Source organism: Lissotriton vulgaris, chromosome 12, assembly GCF_964263255.1.
Source record: "Lissotriton vulgaris chromosome 12, aLisVul1.2, whole genome shotgun sequence".
Lineage (NCBI taxonomy): Eukaryota > Metazoa > Chordata > Amphibia > Caudata > Salamandridae > Lissotriton > Lissotriton vulgaris.
In genome coordinates this window covers 20,681,436-20,701,600 of record NC_141700.1, presented here as the reverse complement: position 1 = coordinate 20,701,600, position 20,165 = coordinate 20,681,436, and the positions used below count along the sequence as shown (strand labels likewise).

General features: G+C 61.9%; 1 protein-coding gene across 1 annotated transcript in view; it reads right to left on the bottom strand.

The window, feature by feature from the left end:
* The window catches only part of TLE2 (TLE family member 2, transcriptional corepressor), a 212,982-nt gene that overhangs the window by 114,445 nt on the left and 78,372 nt on the right, over positions 1–20,165 (bottom strand). Inside the window, exons 5-7 of the mRNA XM_086946549.1 lie at positions 15,657–15,719; positions 15,317–15,391; positions 12,599–12,766 (exon numbers count right to left, since the gene is read on the bottom strand). Of these exons, the coding sequence (XP_086802675.1) occupies positions 12,599–12,766; positions 15,317–15,391; positions 15,657–15,719 (306 nt within the window). The remainder of the gene's footprint in view (positions 1–12,598; positions 12,767–15,316; positions 15,392–15,656; positions 15,720–20,165) is intronic.

The window sequence follows — 20,165 nt, the reverse complement described above, 5'->3', positions numbered from 1 at the left end:
TCACCACCCTCAGAGACACTCTGCCAGTCCTACGGTGGCCTCAGCCAGGCCTCACTACCCTCAGAGACACTCTGCCTGTCCTACGGTGGCCTCAGCCAGGCCTCGCCAGCCTCAGAGACACTCTGCCAGTCCCACGGTGGCCTCAACCAGGCCTCGCCATCCTCAGAGACACTCTGCCAGTCCTACGGTGGCCTCAGCCAGGCCTCACCACCCTCAGAGACACTCTGCCAGTCCTACGGTGGCCTCAGCCAGGCCTCACCACCCTCATAGACACTCTGCCAGTCCTACGGTGGCCTCAACCAGGCCTCGCCATCCTCAGAGACACTCTGCCAGTCCTACGGTGGCCTCAGCCAGGCCTCACCACCCTCAGAGACACTCTGCCAGTCCTACGGTGGCCTCAGCCAGGCCTCACCACCCTCATAGACACTCTGCCAGTCCTACGGTGGCCTCAGCCAGGCCTCCCCACCCTCAGAGACACTCTGCCAGTCCTACGGTGGCCTCAGCCAGGCCTCGCCATCCTCAGAGACACTCTGCCAGTCCTACGGTGGCCTCAGCCAGGCCTCACCACCCTCAGAGACACTCTGCCAGTCCTACGGTGGCCTCAGCCAGGCCTCACCAGCCTCAGAGACACTCTGCCAGGCCTCACCACCCTCAGAGACACTCTGCCAGTCCTACGGTGGCCTCGGCCAGGCCTCACCACCCTCAGAGACACTCTGCCAGTCCCACGGTGGCCTCAGCCAGGCCTCACCATCCTCAGAGACACTCTGCCAGTCCTACGGTGGCCTCAGCCAGGCCTCACCACCCTCAGAGACACTCTGCCAGTCCCACGGTGGCATCCGCCAGGCCTCACCAGCCTCAGAGACACTCTGCCAGTCCTACGGTGGCCTCAGCCAGGCCTCACCACCCTCAGAGACACTCTGCCAGTCCTACGGTGGCCTCAGCCAGGCCTCACTACCCTCAGAGACACTCTGCCTGTCCTACGGTGGCCTCAGCCAGGCCTCGCCAGCCTCAGAGACACTCTGCCTGTCCTACGGTGGCCTCAGCCAGGCCTCACCATCCTCAGAGACACTCTGCCTGTCCTACGGTGGCCTCAGCCAGGCCTCGCCACCCTCAGAGACACTCTGCCAGTCCTACGGTGGCCTCAGCCAGGCCTCGCCACCCTCAGAGACACTCTGCCTGTCCTACGGTGGCCTCAGCCAGGCCTCGCCACCCTCAGAGACACTCTGCCTGTCCTACGGTGGCCTCAGCCAGGCCTCGCCACCCTCTGAGACACTCTGCCTGTCCTACGGTGGCCTTACCCAGGCCTCGCCACCCTCAGAGACACTCTGCCAGTCCTACGGTGGCCTCAGCCAGGCCTCGCCACCCTCAGAGACACTCTGCCAGTCCTACGGTGCCCTCAGCCAGGCCTCACCACCCTCTGAGACACTCTGCCAGTCCTACGGTGGCCTCAGCCAGGCCTCACCACCCTCAGAGACACTCTGCCTGTCCTACGGTGGCCTCAGCCAGGCCTCGCCAGCCTCAGAGACACTCTGCCTGTCCTACGGTGGCCTCAGCCAGGCCTCGCCAGCCTCAGAGACACTCTGCCTGTCCTACGGTGGCCTCAGCCAGGCCTCGCCAGCCTCAGAGACACTCTGCCTGTCCTACGGTGGCCTCAGCCAGGCTTCGCCACCCTCTGAGACACTCTGCCAGTCCTACGGTGGCCTCAGCCAGGCCTCGCCAGCCTCAGAGACACTCTGCCAGTCCTACGGTGGCCTCAGCCAGGCCTCACCACCCTCAGAGACACTCTGCCAGTCCTACGGTGGCCTCAGCCAGGCCTCACCAGCCTCAGAGACACTCTGCCAGGCCTCACCACCCTCAGAGACACTCTGCCAGTCCTACGGTGGCCTCAGCCAGGCCTCACCACCCTCAGAGACACTCTGCCAGTCCTACGGTGGCCTCAGCCAGGCCTCACCACCCTCAGAGACACTCTGCCAGTCCTACGGTGGCCTCAGCCAGGCCTCGCCACACTCAGAGACACTCTGCCAGTCCCACGGTGGCCTCAGCCAGGCCTCACCACCCTCAGAGACACTCTGCCAGTCCTACGGTGGCCTCAGCCAGGCCTCACCACCCTCAGAGACACTCTGCCAGTCCTATGGTGGCCTCAGCCAGGCCTCGCCACCCTCAGACCTCAGCCAGGCCTCGCCACCCTCAGAGACACTCAGTCCCACGGTGGCCTCAGCCAGGCCTCGCCACCCTCAGAGACACTCTGCCAGTCCCACGGTGGCCTCAGCCAGGCCTCACCAGCCTCAGAGACACTCTGCCAGTCCTACGGTGGCCTCAGCCAGGCCTCGCCACCCTCAGAGACACTCTGCCAGTCCCACGGTGGCCTCAGCCAGGCCTCACCACCCTCAGAGACACTCTGCCAGTCCTACGGTGGCCTCAGCCAGGCCTCGCCACCCTCAGAGACACTCTGCCAGTCCTACGGTGGCCTCAGCCAGGCCTCGCCACCCTCAGAGACACTCTGCCAGTCCCACGGTGGCCTCAGCCAGGCCTCACCACCCTCAGACCTCAGCCAGGCCTCACCACCCTCAGAGACACTCTGCCAGTCCTATGGTGGCCTCAGCCAGGCCTCACCAGCCTCAGAGACACTCTGCCAGTCCTACGGTGCCCTCAGCCAGGCCTCGCCAGCCTCAGAGACACTCTGCCAGTCCTATGGTGGCCTCAGCCAGGCCTCACCACCCTCAGAGACACTCTACCAGTCCTATGGTGGCCTCAGCCAGGCCTCGCCAGCCTCAGAGACACTCTGCCAGTCCTACGGTGGCCTCAGCCAGACCTCACCACCCTCAGCGACACTCTGCCAGTCCTACGGTGGCCTCAGCCAGGCCTCGCCACCCTCAGAGACACTCTGCCAGTCATACGGTGACCTCAGCCAGGCCTCACCCCCCTCAGAGACACTCTGCCTGTCCTACGGTGGCCTCAGCCAGGCCTCACCACCCTCAGACCTCAGCCAGGCCTCGCCACCCTCAGACCTCAGCCAGGCCTCACCACCCTCAGACCTCAGCCAGGCCTCGCCACCCTCAGAGACACTCTGCCAGTCCTACGGTGCCCTCAGCCAGGCCTCACCACCCTCAGAGACACTCTGCCAGTCCTACGGTGGCCTCAGCCAGGCCTCACCACCCTCAGAGACACTCTGCCAGTCCCACGGTGGCCTCAGCCAGGCCTCACCAGCCTCAGAGACACTCTGCCAGTCCCACGGTGGCCTCAGCCAGGCCTCGCCACCCTCAGACCTCAGCCAGGCCTCGCCACCCTCAGAGACACTCTGCCAGTCCCACGGTGGCCTCAGCCAGGCCTAACCAGCCTCAGAGACACTCTGCCAGTCCTACGGTGGCCTCAGCCAGGCCTCGCCACCCTCAGAGACACTCTGCCAGTCCCACGGTGACCTCAGCCAGGCCTCACCACCCTCAGAGACACTCTGCCAGTCCTACGGTGGCCTCAGCCAGGCCTCGCCACCCTCAGAGACACTCTGCCAGTCCTACGGTGGCCTCAGCCAGGCCTCGCCACCCTCAGAGACACTCTGCCAGTCCCACGGTGGCCTCAGCCAGGCCTCACCACCCTCAGACCTCAGCCAGGCCTCACCACCCTCAGAGACGCTCTGCCAGTCCTACGGTGGCCTCAGCCAGGCCTCACCAGCCTCAGAGACACTCTGCCAGTCCTACGGTGCCCTCAGTCAGGCCTCGCCAGCCTCAGAGACACTCTGCCAGTCCTACGGTGGCCTCAGCCAGGCCTCACCACCCTCAGAGACACTCTGCCAGTCCTATGGTGGCCTCAGCCAGGCCTCGCCAGCCTCAGAGACACTCTGCCAGTCCTACGGTGGCCTCAGCCAGGCCTCACCACCCTCAGAGACACTCTGCCAGTCCTACGGTGGCCTCAGCCAGGCCTCGCCACCCTCAGAGACACTCTGCCAGTCATACGGTGACCTCAGCCAGGCCTCACCACCCTCAGAGACACTCTGCCAGTCCTACGGTGGCCTCAGCCAGGCCTCACCACCCTCAGAGACACTCTGCCTGTCCTACGGTGGCCTCAGCCAGGCCTCACCACCCTCAGACCTCAGCCAGGCCTCGCCACCCTCAGACCTCAGCCAGGCCTCACCACCCTCAGACCTCAGCCAGGCCTCGCCACCCTCAGAGACACTCTGCCAGTCCTACGGTGCCCTCAGCCAGGCCTCACCACCCTCAGAGACACTCTGCCAGTCCTACGGTGGCCTCAGCCAGGCCTCACCACCCTCAGAGACACTCTGCCAGTCCCACGGTGGCCTCAGCCAGGCCTCGCCATCCTCAGAGACACTCTGCCAGTCCTACGGTGGCCTCAGCCAGGCCTCACCACCCTCCGAGACACTCTGCTAGTCCTACGGTGTCCTCAGCCAGGCCTCACCACCCTCAGAGACACTCTGCCAGTCCCACGGTGGCCTCAGCCAGGCCTCACCACCCGCAGAGACACCCTGCCAGTCCTACGGTGGCCTCAGCCAGGCCTCACCACCCTCCGAGACACTCTGCTAGTCCTACGGTGTCCTCAGCCAGGCCTCACCACCCTCAGAGACACTCTGCCAGTCCCACGGTGGCCTCAGCCAGGCCTCACCACCCGCAGAGACACTCTGCCAGTCCTACGGTGGCCTCAGCCAGGCCTCACCACCCTCAGAGACACTCTGCCAGTCCTACGGTGGCCTCAGCCAGGCCTCACCACCCTCAGAGACACTCTGCCAGTCCTACGGTGGCCTCAGCCAGGCCTCACCACCCTTAGACCTCAGCCAGGCCTCACCACCCTCAGAGACACTCTGCCAGTCCTACGGTGGCTTCAGCCAGGCCTCACCACCCTCAGAGACACTCTGCCAGTCCTACGGTGGCCTCAGCCAGGCCTCGCCACCCTCAGAGACACTCTGCCAGTCCCACAGTGGCCTCAGCCAGGCCTCACCACCCTCAGAGACACTCTGCCAGTCCCACGGTGGCCTCAGCCAGGCCTCACCACCCTCAGAGACACTCTGCCAGTCCCACAGTGGCCTCAGCCAGGCCTCGCCACCCTCAGAGACACTCTGCCAGTCCTACGGTGGCCTCAGCCAGGACTCGCCACCCTCAGACCTCAGCCAGGCCTCGCCACCCTCAGAGACACTCTGCCAGTCCCACGGTGGCCTCAGCCAGTCCTCACCAGCCTCAGAGACACTCTGCCAGTCCTACGGTGGCCTCAGCCAGGCCTCGCCACCCTCAGAGACACTCTGCCAGTCCCACGGTGGCCTCAGCCAGGCCTCACCACCCTCAGAGACACTCTGCCAGTCCTACGGTGGCCTCAGCCAGGCCTCGCCACCCTCAGAGACACTCTGCCAGTCCTACGGTGGCCTCAGCCAGGCCTCGCCACCCTCAGAGACACTCTGCCAGTCCCACGGTGGCCTCAGCCAGGCCTCACCACCCTCAGACCTCAGCCAGGCCTCACCACCCTCAGAGACACTCTGCCAGTCCTACAGTGGCCTCAGCCAGGCCTCACCAGCCTCAGAGACACTCTGCCAGTCCTACGGTGCCCTCAGCCAGGCCTCACCACCCTCAGAGACACTCTACCTGTCCTACGGTGTCCTCAGCCAGGCCTCACCACCCTCAGAGACACTCTGCCTGTCCTACGGTGGCCTCAGCCAGGCCTCGCCACCCTCAGAGACACTCTGCCTGTCCTACGGTGGCCTCAGCCAGGCCTCGCCACCCTCAGAGACACTCTGCCTGTCCTACGGTGGCCTCAACCAGGCCTCGCCACCCTCAGAGAGACTCTGCCTATCCTACGGTGGCCTCAGCCTGGCCTCGCCACCCTCAGACCTCAGCCAGGCCTCACCACCCTCAGACCTTAGCCAGGCCTCACCACCCTCAGAGACACTCTGCCAGTCCCACGGTGGCCTCAGCCAGGCCTCGCCACCCTCAGAGAGACTCTGCCTATCCTACGGTGGCCTCAGCCTGGCCTCGCCACCATCGGACCTCAGCCAGGCCTCGCCACCCTCAGACCTCAGCCAGGCCTCACCATCCTCAGACCTCAGCCAGGCCTCGCCACCCTCAGAGACACTCTGCCAGTCCTACGGTGGCCTCAGCCAGGCCTCACCACCCTCAGAGACACTCTGCCAGTCCTACGGTGTCCTCAGCCAGGCCTCACCACCCTCAGAGACACTCTGCCAGTCCTCAGTGTCCTCAGCCAGGCCTCACCACCCTCAGAGACACTCTGCCAGTCCTACGGTGGCCTCAGCCAGGCCTCACCACCCTCAGAGACACTCTGCCAGTCCTACGGTGTCCTCAGCCAGGCCTTGCCACCCTCAGAGACACTCTGCCAGTCCTACGGTGGCCCCAGCCAGGCCTCACCACCCTTAGACCTCAGCCAGGCCTCACCACCCTCAGAGACACTCTGCCAGTCCCACGGTGGCCTCAGCCAGGCCTCACCACCCTCAGACCTCAGCCAGGCCTCACCACCCTCAGACCTCAGCCAGGCCTCGCCACCCTCAGAGACACTCTGCCAGTCCCACGGTGGCCTCAGCCAGTCCTCACCAGCCTCAGAGACACTCTGCCAGTCCTACGGTGGCCTCAGCCAGGCCTCGCCACCCTCAGAGACACTCTGCCAGTCCCACGGTGGCCTCAGCCAGGCCTCACCACCCTCAGAGACACTCTGCCAGTCCTACGGTGGCCTCAGCCAGGCCTCGCCACCCTCAGAGACACTCTGCCAGTCCTACGGTGGCCTCAGCCAGGCCTCGCCACCCTCAGAGACACTCTGCCAGTCCCACGGTGGCCTCAGCCAGGCCTCACCACCCTCAGACCTCAGCCAGGCCTCACCACCCTCAGAGACACTCTGCCAGTCCTACAGTGGCCTCAGCCAGGCCTCACCAGCCTCAGAGACACTCTGCCAGTCCTACGGTGCCCTCAGCCAGGCCTCACCACCCTCAGAGACACTCTGCCTGTCCTACGGTGTCCTCAGCCAGGCCTCACCACCCTCAGAGACACTCTGCCTGTCCTACGGTGGCCTCAGCCAGGCCTCGCCACCCTCAGAGACACTCTGCCTGTCCTACGGTGGCCTCAGCCAGGCCTCGCCACCCTCAGAGACACTCTGCCTGTCCTACGGTGGCCTCAACCAGGCCTCGCCACCCTCAGAGAGACTCTGCCTATCCTACGGTGGCCTCAGCCTGGCCTCGCCACCCTCAGACCTCAGCCAGGCCTCACCACCCTCAGACCTTAGCCAGGCCTCACCACCCTCAGAGACACTCTGCCAGTCCCACGGTGGCCTCAGCCAGGCCTCGCCACCCTCAGAGAGACTCTGCCTATCCTACGGTGGCCTCAGCCTGGCCTCGCCACCCTCGGACCTCAGCCAGGCCTCGCCACCCTCAGACCTCAGCCAGGCCTCACCATCCTCAGACCTCAGCCAGGCCTCGCCACCCTCAGAGACACTCTGCCAGTCCTACGGTGGCCTCAGCCAGGCCTCACCACCCTCAGAGACACTCTGCCAGTCCTACGGTGTCCTCAGCCAGGCCTCACCACCCTCAGAGACACTCTGCCAGTCCTCAGTGTCCTCAGCCAGGCCTCACCACCCTCAGAGACACTCTGCCAGTCCTACGGTGGCCTCAGCCAGGCCTCACCACCCTCAGAGACACTCTGCCAGTCCTACGGTGTCCTCAGCCAGGCCTTGCCACCTTCAGAGACACTCTGCCAGTCCTACGGTGGCCCCAGCCAGGCCTCACCACCCTTAGACCTCAGCCAGGCCTCACCACCCTCAGAGACACTCTGCCAGTCCCACGGTGGCCTCAGCCAGGCCTCACCACCCTCAGACCTCAGCCAGGCCTCACCACCCTCAGACCTCAGCCAGGCCTCGCCACCCTCAGAGACACTCTGCCAGTCCTACGGTGGCCTCAGCCAGGCCTCACCAGCCTCAGAGACACTCTGCCTGTCCTACGGTGGCCTCAGCCAGGCCTCACCACCCTCAGAGACACTCTGCCAGTCCCACGGTGGCCTCAGCCAGGCCTCACCAGCCTCAGAGACACTCTGCCAGTCCTACGGTGGCCTCAGCCAGGCCTCACCACCCTCAGAGACACTCTGCCAGTCCCACGGTGGCCTCAGCCAGGCCTCACCAGCCTCAGAGACACTCTGCCAGTCCTACGGTGGCCTCAGCCAGGCCTCACCACCCTCAGAGACACTCTGCCAGTCCTACGGTGGCCTCAGCCAGGCCTCACCACCCTCAGAGACACTCTGCCAGTCCCACGGTGGCCTCAGCCAGGCCTCACCAGCCTCAGAGACACTCTGCCAGTCCCACGGTGGCCTCAGCCAGGCCTCACCACCCTCAGAGACACTCTGCCTGTCCTACGGTGGCCTCAGCCAGGCCTCACCACCCTCAGACCTCAGCCAGGCCTCACCACCCTCAGACCTCAGCCAGGCCTCACCACCCTCAGAGACACTCTGCCAGTCCTACGGTGGCCTCAGCCAGGCCTCACCACCCTCAGAGACACTCTGCCAGTCCTACGGTGGCCTCAGCCAGGCCTCACCACCCTCAGAGACACTCTGCCAGTCCCACGGTGGCCTCAGCCAGGCCTCACCAGCCTCAGAGACACTCTGCCAGTCCTACGGTGTCCTCAGCCAGGCCTCGCCACCCTCAGACCTCAGCCAGGCCTCACCACCCTCAGACCTCAGCCAGGCCTCACCACCCTCAGACCTCAGCCAGGCCTCACCACCCTCAGAGACACTCTGCCAGTCCTATGGTGGCCTCAGCCAGGCCTCAGCACCCTCAGAGACACTCTGCCAGTCCTACGGTGGCCTCAGCCAGGCCTCACCACCCTCAGAGACACTCTGCCTGTCCTACGGTGGCCTCAGCCAGGCCTCACCACCCTCAGAGACACTCTGCCTGTCCTACCGTGGCCTCAGCCAGGCCTCGCCACCCTCAGAGACACTCTGCCAGTCCTACAGTGCCCTCAGCCAGGCCTCACCACCCTCTGAGACACTCTGCCAGTCCTACGGTGTCCTCAGCCAGGCCTCGCCACCCTCAGAGACACTCTGCCTGTCCTACGGTGGCCTCAGCCAGGCCTCACCACCCTCAGAGACACTCTGCCTGTCCTACGGTGTCCTCAGCCAGGCCTCACCACCCTCAGAGACACTCTGCCAGTCCTACGGTGGCCTCAGCCAGGCCTCACCACCCTCAGAGACACTCTGCCAGTCCTACGATGTCCTCAGCCAGGCCTCGCCACCCTCAGAGACACTCTGCCTGTCCTACGGTGCCCTCAGCCAGGCCTCACCCCCCTCAGAGACACTCTGCCAGTCCTACGGTGGCCTCAGCCAGGCCTCACCACCCTCAGAGACACTCTGCCAGTCCTACGGTGGCCTCAGCCAGGCCTCACCACCCTCAGAGACACTCTGCCAGTCCTACGGTGGCCTCAGCCAGGCCTCACCACCCTCAGAGACACTCTGCCAGTCCCACGGTGGCCTCAGCCAGGCCTCGCCAGCCTCAGAGACACTCTGCCAGTCCTACGGTGGCCTCAGCCAGGCCTCACCACCCTCAGAGACACTCTGCCTGTCCTACGGTGGCCTCAGCCAGGCCTCACCACCCTCAGAGACACTCTGCCAGTCCCACGGTGGCCTCAGCCAGGCCTCACCACCCTCAGAGACACTCTGCCTGTCCTACGGTGGCCTCAGCCAGGCCTCACCACCCTCAGAGACACTCTGCCAGTCCTACGGTGGCCTCAGCCAGGCCTCACCAGCCTCAGAGACACTCTGCCAGTCCTACGGTGGCCTCAGCCAGGCCTCACCACCCTCAGAGACACTCTGCCAGTCCCACGGTGGCCTCAGCCAGGCCTCACCAGCCTCAGAGACACTCTGCCAGTCCCACGGTGGCCTCAGCCAGGCCTCACCACCCTCAGAGACACTCTGCCAGTCCCACGGTGGCCTCAGCCAGGCCTCACCACCCTCAGAGACACTCTGCCAGTCCCACGGTGGCCTCAGCCAGGCCTCACCACCCTCAGACCTCAGCCAGGCCTCACCACCCTTAGACCTCAGCCAGGCCTCACCACCCTCAGAGACACTCTGCCAGTCCTACGGTGGCCTCAGCCAAGCCTCACCACCCTCAGAGACACTCTGCCAGTCCTAAGTTGGCCTCAGCCAGGCCTCACCACCCTCAGACAGGCCTCACCACCCTCAGAGACACTCTGCCAGTCCTACGGTGGCCTCAGCCAGGCCTCGCCAGCCTCAGAGACACTCTGCCAGTCCTACGGTGGCCTCAGCCAGGCCTCACCACCCTCAGAGACACTCTGCCAGTCCCACGGTGGCCTCAGCCAGGCCTCACCACCCTCAGACCTCAGCCAGGCCTCACCACCCTCAGAGACACTCTGCCAGTCCTACGGTGGCCTCAGCCAGGCCTCACCACCCTCAGAGACACTCTGCTAGTCCTACGGTTTCCTCAGCCAGGCCTCGCCACCCTCAGAGACACTCTGCCAGTCCTACGGTGGCCTCAGCCAGGCCTCACCACCCTTAGACCTCAGCCAGGCCTCACCACCCTCAGAGACACTCTGCCACGTTGTACATGGTCTTGCCGAAGTCCCTGAGCTATGCAAGTGCAGGCAGTCAGCATCACCATTTTTTTTTTAGAATTTTATATAGCGCAAACTAGATCCGAAGATATCGGGCATCAGAGCGCTTTACATAGCACAGTTTCGTTACATGAGAATACATTGATTTTTGTTAGGCACAGAGAGATGAAGTGATTTGCCCAGAATCACAGGATGTTGAGCATCGTTGCCGAGAGTTGAATCCAGTTCCCCAGCTTCAACGTCGACCGCTCTAGCCGTAAGGCTACATCCTCTCCCAATATCTCTGCAACGAAACACGTGCACCGCCGGTGAATCCGAACGGGGGGGGGGGGCACTTCTCACCAGAAAGGAGGTCGGGCACCAAAGAATCTCACAGGAGTGGTCGATGCGCCTGTCCACGTCAACCACGGAGCGAAGACCAGTACTACAGGTCAGCTTTCGACTCAACGCTTCGGAGCCTTTTGCATCCAGGGATCCATCGTGAGCGATTAAGGTCAAGCACTCTCTGTGGACTCTTTGGTTTATCGAGTATCTAACCCCAGACCAACCCCTGAGTGAGCTGTGAGATACTCAACCTCACTGCTCTGAAGGTAAGTGATCAACAGAGGTACTGAATGCGGAGTACTGGGCTCAAGGGCAAGGTTCAGCCTGAGGCCACCAGTGGCAAGAGGCCCTGATTGACACAATATTCGCCCAGTAAACCCTGGCGGCCTGGGGCAGCTGTCACAAGCAGGCAGAGCAACACAACAAGGGGTTCCAGGCCTATGAAGAGGGAGCCTGAACACCCACCAGAGAAGGCACATCAGAGAAGCAAAAACGCACTAAAGAATCGAGGGAAAACAAGGGACAGGCAGGGAGCGATGAGGGAGTCTCAGGGACCTTACAGGCACAGATCAGGATAGCAAGCTCCACAGGACTTACTCTGCAGGGGAGGCCCTCTTACAGGGGCCACAGGGCAGCCAGAGGTTGGTCACAGCAGCACAGCAGGAACCCAAAACAGAAAACAGAGAGAGTGAGTGAGGTACCAGTGTGGTAATGACATTTTGCCAGCCAGCCAATCCCAGCTCTCGCACACACACTTCTCTTGGCTCTCCTCTCCCCACTTGGGGTCCCCACACCTTGCTTACCTCTGCTCCCCTCTCTGATGGAGGTGTGGCACCACGGCTAGGGCGACTGACTCCGGAATCTGGGGATCACAGTTCGATCCCCGGCACCGGCGGCAGATTAGCCCAGCACCATGTGACTCTGGGCAATAGCATCCTTAATCTTCCCGACGGCCCCCAGCGCCTAGAGACCCTTATGATTGTGCGCTTTACAAATGTGGATTATTAATATTAATATTATTATTAATATTAATATTATTTTCCCCTTGATGGTGGCCCGCTCTCCCCACTTGGGGTCCCCCCGCCTTGCTGATCTCCACTCCCCTCTTTTTTCCACATGTTGGTGGCCAGCTCTCCCCACTTGGAGCCCCCCGCCTTGCTTACCTCTGCTCCCCTCTCCTTTCCCCATGTTGGTGGCCGCTCTCCCCACTTGGGGTCCCCCCGCCTTGCTTACCTCTGGTCCCCTCTCTTTTCCCCATGTTGGTGGCCCGCCTCTTGGGGTCCCCCCGCCTTGCTTACCTCTGCTCCCCTCTCCTTTCCCCATGTTGGTGGCCGCTCTCCCCACTTGGGGTCCCCCCGCCTTGCTTACCTCTGGTCCCCTCTCTTTTCCCCATGTTGGTGGCCCGCCTCTTGGGGTCCCCCCGCCTTGCTTACCTCTGCTCCCCTCTCCTTTCCCCATGTTGGTGGCCGCTCTCCCCACTTGGGGTCCCCCCGCCTTGCTTACCTCTGGTCCCCTCTCTTTTCCCCATGTTGGTGGCCCGCCTCTTGGGGTCCCCCCGCCTTTCTTACCTCTGGTCCCCTCTCCTTTCCCCATGTTGGTGGCCCGCTCTCCCAACTTGGGGTCCCCATGCCTTGCTTACCTCTGCTCCCCTCTTTTCCCTTGGATGATGCCCACCCCCCACACTTGGGGTCCTTGCTTACCTCCGCTCCCCTCTGTACCCACTGTGCTCCGGTCCTCCTTCCCGGTCAGCGGGGCCTGAGCTAGCAGTGCCCCAGAGAAGGCCAGGAGTCCCGGAGCTCCGGCCAGGCTGGAGAGGGACCGCAGCCCAGAGGAGTGAGGGGCCAAGGAGGCGACGGGAGCCTGCTGGGACAGCTGCAGGAGCTGCTGCTGCTGAAAGTTAAAACAAGACAGTAAACTGTTGAATGCAAATCCGGCAAAGTAAGGTTATGTAATGAAGCCTGCTGCAGGGTACTCTTTGGGAGTCCTGCGTCTGATAGAAATGATCAGCTCGTGGCAGTCATTTTGAAGCCTTCACTCTGTCGCTGTTGTGAATGTGAAAGCTGCAATGGGGCAGGGGGAGGTGCAGGTTTACAGTAGGATTCTTTGTGAGAATCATGGGACGTGAGTGCCGTCCCAGTGACTGGGCCTGGCTGTGCACAGCAATGGATCTTCGGAGTTTTTTAGCCGGGTACCAGGAAAAAGAACAATATTTTTGCATCAACAGTAAATAGAAAGAAGCGCAGAGAGCACACACGGTCTACTGCTGCTGGTAGCTTTTAAAGTACTGTGACCGTGTGTGATGTCCACTGCAGCAGCACCCATGTGGTCTGGGCCAATTAACACATTGACAAAGGTTCACCGACTAATAATGAAAAGCGGCCGGGAAATGCAAGCGTCGAGGCGCTGAATAGTACTTCCCCAAGACAGTAAACCAGAGGCCACATTCTGTTGAATGCAAATCCGGCAATGTTAGGTTATGTAATGAAGCCTGCTGCAGGGTACCCTTTCGGAGTCCTGCGTCTGATAGAAATTATCGGCTTGCGGCAGTCATTTTGAAGCCTTCACTCTGTCGCTGTTGTGAATGTGAAAGCTGCAATGGGGCAGGGGGAGGTGCAGGTTTACAGTAGGATTCTTTGTGAGAATCATGGGATGTGGGTGCCGTCCCAGTGACTGGGCCTGGCTGTGCACGGCAATGGCTCTTCGGAGTTTTTTAGCCGGGTATCAGGAAAAAGAACAATATTTTTATATCAACAGTAAATAGAAAGAAGTGCAGAGAGCACACACGGTCTACTGCTGCTGGTAGCTTTTAAAGTACTGTGACCATGTGCGATCTCCACTGCAGCAGCACCCATGTGGTCTGGGCCAATTAACACATTGACAAAGGTTCACCGACTAATAATGAAAAGCGGCCGGGAAATGCGCTATCCTTTGTTCCCTTTGAAGAGAAGCTCACGGCCTCGCGGCCGTGAAAGTGAAAGCAGGGAAGCGCTTGGCTTGGCATTGCTGTTGGGGGGGGAGAAATGCGAGACACGGCCTGGCGGCTGTGAAAAGTGTGAAGCAGGGGGCAGGGGAGCGGAGCCCTTTGAAGTGAAGCTCTGGAGGCAGGCGGCTCGGGGAGCACATGCACTTGTGGAGAAGTGTGGCTCAGTGGTTAGAGGCGGCAGACCCGGAGGCTGAGAGCGGCCGTGGACCAGGGTTCGATTCCCGACGCGGCAGGGTCTCGGGCTCAAAAATTCCACGGACTCGATAATTCTCGCGCCGGTGCCTACTCAACTCACGGGGTCACACTCTGCGACTCTGGGCAATAGCTTGCTTAATCTCCACTACGGCCCCTCGCGGTGGGATGCCTGGCTTTCACCTTGTGGATACCCTGCCGGGGTATCTCACAGGGGAATACCAGGACGGGTTCCTTAAGCAAGCGCCCTGAGACCTTCGGGTGATTTGTGCGCTATATAAGTCAAATTACATTACATTACATTACATTACATGCACTCAACGAAATCCGCGATGGTTTCAGAGCTTGGTTGAGCCTCTATACTCTCGTCCTATTTATCACTTACGTGATAGAATAGGCGAGACCTAAAAATGCATAAGGCTTCAGGGAACTAAGGTGGACGCTTGCACAGTGTGGCATTGTCACTACTGTTACACAGCGCTTATTGGGCCGGACACTTCATTGAAGCGCTTTCCAGCTGGGCAGCACACTGCTGCAGAACCCAAAGTCAGTGGGGGTTTCAATGGTTATTGGGTTAAGCCCTGCACTCTCCAGCGCTTTTTAAAACTCTTCAAAGAAATAAATAAATAAATAAATAAATAAATGGACCCGTTCTATGCATACAACCTAGTTTGTGTGGTGGATTCAATTATTGGTGGAAGGGTGCGTGTAAATTCCTGCAAATGGAGGTATTAATAGTTCAGCAACAGTCGGTATGGTTAGGTTGGGGGGTATGACTTTCAGAGGACAGGCTGCGAGCTTTGGAATGAGGTGCAGGCAATTTATAGAAATACAATAACGTGCATTAAAGCAATTATGCATGCGATGAAAGTCAACTGTGCTCAAAGAGAAGACGCGCGGGGGACGGGAAGGAAGGAAAGTCATCTGAAAGGCAAGGACAGGCGTAGCTGGAAGTTTTAAGTCAAAGTCAATTTTCATGGGAACACAGACTTTTTTTAAACTGAATCATATGCAGTCAGAGTGCAGCGCAACCTACGACAGCAACTACACAAACTGCTGCACTCCCGTGCTTGTGAGCGCCCGTCACCAGGGGTGCCTTCACAGCGCTCAACAATGCTGGTACTGATGCCAGCCACACGAGAGCTTTCTGTGCCCGCCCTGGCATGGTAGGAATAAAGTGTGCCCCGTGTAAGGTCGCTATTCTCATTCCCCTGGCGCCCCAGCTTCACCTGAGGCAGGTACCCCAACTCTCCACGCAGACTCACCCCAATGACGCTGCTTAGCTCCGCCATGGTCACCTGCTTGGCGCGTTCTACGGCCTGGACCACCTGCTGCTGGTGCTGAGGAGAGAGGAAAGAGGTGAGCCCAGCCAGGGCCCTTGCAACATGCGACTGACCCCTCCCCAGCCCAAGCAGCCCTCAGATCGCAGGACCCCATCAGAGTCGTGACCGGGGAGACAAACACTCCCACAGGAACAAGACCCCATCGGACGCTCCCGCCCCAAGCTGATAACCAGTGGCTGGTTCGTCTGCTCCTCTGGTCTCCTCCATGGGCCTCGAAACCAAAACTGGCCATTTTACCTCAGACCACACAGCACCCACTTACCTCCTGCATCAGGAAAGGAATGACTTGGGAACAGACGCCGCTCAATCGCTTCACGATCTCCACCTGAAAGAAAAAGAAGAGGAGAGTGAAGAGAGGGTCTCTGTGCCCATGGGCATCACAAAACCTACCCAACACCATGGACTCCACTCTTAGCTTGGCACGGGCAAAACAACATTCACTCGACTATCTGACCAACACGTGGCCAACACCGTTCACTCGACTGTGCAACTAACACACATCCCTTGCCACACACTCAACCGACTGTTGACGGGCTTACGCCAACACCACCCACTTGACTGTTGATGGTGTATGGCAGCGGCTGCTCGTAGGGTGGCATGTGTATGGCATGAGCTGCTCGTAGGGTGGGGTGTGTATGGCAGCGGCTGCTCGTAGGGTGGGGTGTGTATGGCAGGGGCTGCTCGTAGGGTGGCATGCGTATGGCACGAGCTGCTCGTGGGGTGGTGTGTGTATGGCAGGGGCTGCTCATAGGGTGCCATGTGTATGGCACGAGCTGCTCGTAGGGTGGCGTGTGTATGGCACGAGCTGCTCGTAGGGTGGCGTGTGTATGGCAGGGGCTGCTCGTAGACTGGCGTGTGTATGGCAGGGGCTGCTCGTAGACTGGCGTGTGTATGGCAGGGGCTGCTCGTAGGGTGGCGTGTGTATGGCAGGGGCTGCTCATAGGGTGGCCTGTGTATGGCAGCGGCTGCTCATAGGGTGGCCTGTGTATGGCAGGGGCTGCTCATAGGGTGGCCTGTGTATCGCAGGGGCTGCTCACAGGGTGACATGTGTATGGCACGGGCTGCTCACAGGGTCGCGTGTGTATAGCACGAGCTGCTTGTAGGGTGGCATGTGTATGGCAGGGGCTGCTCGTAGGGTGGCGTGTGTTTGGCACGAGCTGCTCGTAGGGTGGCGTGTGTGTGTGGCACGAGCGGCTCGTAGGGTGGCGTGTGTATGGCAGGGGCGGCTCATAGGGTGGCGTGTGTATGGCACGAGCGGCTCGTAGGGTGGCGTGTGTATAGCACGAGCTGCTCGTAGGGTGGCGTGTGTATGGCACGAGCTGCTCGTAGGGTGGCGTGTGTATGGCACGAGCTGCTCGTAGGGTGGCGTGTGTGTGGCACGAGCGGCTCCTAGGGTGGCGTGTGTATGGCACGAGCTGCTTGTAGGGTGGCGTGTGTATGGCACGAGCTGCTCGTAGGGTGGCGTGCGTATGGCAAGAGCTGCTCGTAGGGTGGCATGTGTATGGCAGGGGCTGCTCGTAGGGTGGCGTGTGTATGGCACAAGCTGCTCGTAGGGTGGCATGTGTATGGCACGAGCTGCTCGTAGGGTGGCGTGTGTATGGCACGAGCTGCTCGTAGGGTGGCGTGTGTATGGCACGAGCTGCTCGTAGGGTGGCGTGCGTATGGCAAGAGCTGCTCGTAGGGTGGCATGTGTATGGCAGGGGCTGTTCGTAGGGTGTCGCGTGTATGGCAGGGGCTGCTCGTAGGGTGTCGTGTGTATGGCACAAGCTGCTCCTAGGGTGGCATGTGTATGGCAGGGGCTGCTCGTAGGGTGGCGTGTATATGGCAGGGGCTGCTCACAGGGTGGCGTGTGTATGGCATGAGTTGCTCGTAGGGTGGCGTGTGTATGGCACAAGCTGCTCGTAGGGTGGCGTGTGTATGGCAGGGGCTGCTCGTAGGGTGGCGTGTGCATGGCAGGGGCTGCTCGTAGGGTGGCGTGTGTATGGCAGGGGCTGCTCGTAGGGTGGCGTGTGTATGGCAGGGGCTGCTCGTAGGGTGGCATGTGTATGGCACGAGCGGCTCGTAGGGTGGCGTGTGTATGGCAGGGGCTGCTCGTAGGGTGGCGTGTGTATGGCAGGGGCTGCTCGTAGGGTGGCGTGTGTATGGCAGGGGCTGCTCGTAGGGTGGCGTGCGTGTGGCACGAGCTGCTCGTAGGGTGGCGTGTGTATGGCAGGGGCTGCTCGTAGGGTGGCGTGTGTGTGGCACGAGCGGCTCGTAGGGTGGCGTGTGTGTGTGCACGAGCTGCTCGTAGGGTGGCGTGTGTATGGCAGGGGCTGCTCGTAGGGTCGTGTGGATATTTGGCAGGCTGCTCAAGTAGAGTCAGAGGATGAGGTTGAGAGAAGTGAACACAGGTTAGAGAATAGATATGAGGCTCCTGGTGGAATGTGAAAACTGAAGAGAGACCCAGAGATTAGACAGCAAGTGTAAGAGCTCCAAGGGGGAATCTTAAAATGAGGTGGGATGAGAACGGAGAGGCGATGGCTCCAAGAACAAGCGGAGGTTGCAAGGCGAGGACTACAAAGAAAGCTTTGAGGGCCCCAGGGTGGAGTCTGACGATATGGCGCCCAGAAGAGACACCAAGCTATAGAGGGGCTCGCGCTCCAGGAAGAGAGAGGAGGGCTCCCTTCAGGACACACCCCTGACGCAGAGGACCCAGAGGAGGTGGATCACAGGACCTGAAGCAAGCACTGGGAAAAGCTTGGCGCAAGCACCCATGCAGACCGCTCACAGGGCCAGAACAGACCCCGTCTGGTGTCTGGAAGACCCCAGAGTGCACACGATGGCGGGCTCCCGGCAGGACATCTGATTCGTCCCAGAGCGGGCACCTCAAAGTCCCTGAAGGCGGGCACCAAGGCAGCCAACTAACAGGGCCCGGAGTGTGGCCCTTGGCAGGCAGCTCTCAAGGCAAAGAGCTGGTGCCATAGCATGAATACCAAGGGCCTCAAGCAGGCATCAGAGCCAGTGGGACTGAATGGCAAGCACCTAGAAAGGCATGGGTGGGCACCGTGCTGTGCTGCTCGGTCTGGGGTGGCACCAGGGCACAGCTTCAGGGAAGCACCATTTCAAAAAGCTGGCAGCAGCTGGAGTGGGACCCATGGTAGGCAGCTGGCAAAGGAGGGGGTGGAGTGCGACCCATGGTAGGCAGCTGGCAGGGGATGGGGTGGAGTGGGACCCATGGTAGGCAGCTGGCAGAGGAGGGGGTGGAGTGCGACCCATGGTAGGCAGCTGGCAGGGGATGGGGTGGAGTGGGACCCATGGTAGGCAGCTGGCAGGGGATGGGGTGGAGTGGGACCCATGGTAGGCAGCTGGCAGGGGATGGGGTGGAGTGCGACCCATGGTAGGCAGCTGGCAGGGGATGGGGTGGAGTGGGACCCATGGTAGGCAGCTGGCAGGGGATGGGGTGGAGTGGGACCCATGGTAGGCAGCTGGCAGGGGAGGGTATGGAGTGGGACCCATGGTAGGCAGCTGGCAGGGGAGGGGGGGGAGTGGGACCCATGGTAGGCAGCTGGCAGGGGATGGGGTGGAGTGGGACCCATGGTAGGCAGCTGGCAGGGGATGGGGTGGAGTGGGACCCATGGTAGGCAGCTGGCAGGGGAGGGTATGGAGTGGGACCCATGGTAGGCAGCTGGCAGGGGAGGGGGGGGAGTGGGACCCATGGTAGGCAGCTGGCAGGGGATGGGGTGGAGTGGGACCCATGGTAGGCAGCTGGCAGGGGAGGGGGTGGAGTGCGACCCATGGTAGGCAGCTGGCAGGGGAGGGGGTGGAGTGGGACCCATGGTAGGCAGCTGGCAGGGGATGGGGTGGAGTGGGACCCATGGTAGGCAGCTGGCAGGGGATGGGGTGGAGTGCGACCCATGGTAGGCAGCTGGCAGGGCAGGGGGTGGAGTGGGACCCATGGTAGGCAGCTGGCAGGGGATGGGGTGGAGTGGGACCCATGGTAGGCAGCTGGCAGGGGATGGGGTGGAGTGGGACCCATGGTAGGCAGCTGGCAGGGGATGGGGTGGAGTGCGACCCATGGTAGGCAGCTGGCAGGGGATGGGGTGGAGTGCGACCCATGGTAGGCAGCTGGCAGGGGAGGGGGTGGAGTGGGACCCATGGTAGGCAGCTGGCAGAGGAGGGGGTGGAGTGCGACCCATGGTAGGCAGCTGGCAGGGGATGGGGTGGAGTGGGACCCATGGTAGGCAGCTGGCAGGGGAGGGGTGGAGTGGGACCCATGGTAGGCAGCTGGCAGGGGATGGGGTGGAGTGGGACCCATGGTAGGCAGCTGGCAGGGGATGGGGTGGAGTGGGACCCATGGTAGGCAGCTGGCAGGGGATGGGGTGGAGTGGGACCCATGGTAGGCAGCTGGCAGGGGATGGGGTGGAGTGCGACCCATGGTAGGCAGCTGGCAGGGCAGGGGGTGGAGTGGGACCCATGGTAGGCAGCTGGCAGGGGAGGGGGTGGAGTGGGACCCATGGTAGGCAGCTGGCAGGGCAGGGGGTGGAGTGGGACCCATGGTAGGCAGCTGGCAGGGGATGGGGTGGAGTGGGACCCATGGTAGGCAGCTGGCAGGGGAGGGGGTGGAGTGGGACCCATGGTAGGCAGCTGGCAGGGGAGGGGGTGGAGTGGGACCCATGGTAGGCAGCTGGCAGGGGAGGGGGTGGAGTGGGACCCATGGTAGGCAGCTGGTAGGGGAGGGGGTGGAGTGGGACCCATGGTAGGCAGCTGGCAGGGGGTGGGGTGGAGTGCGACC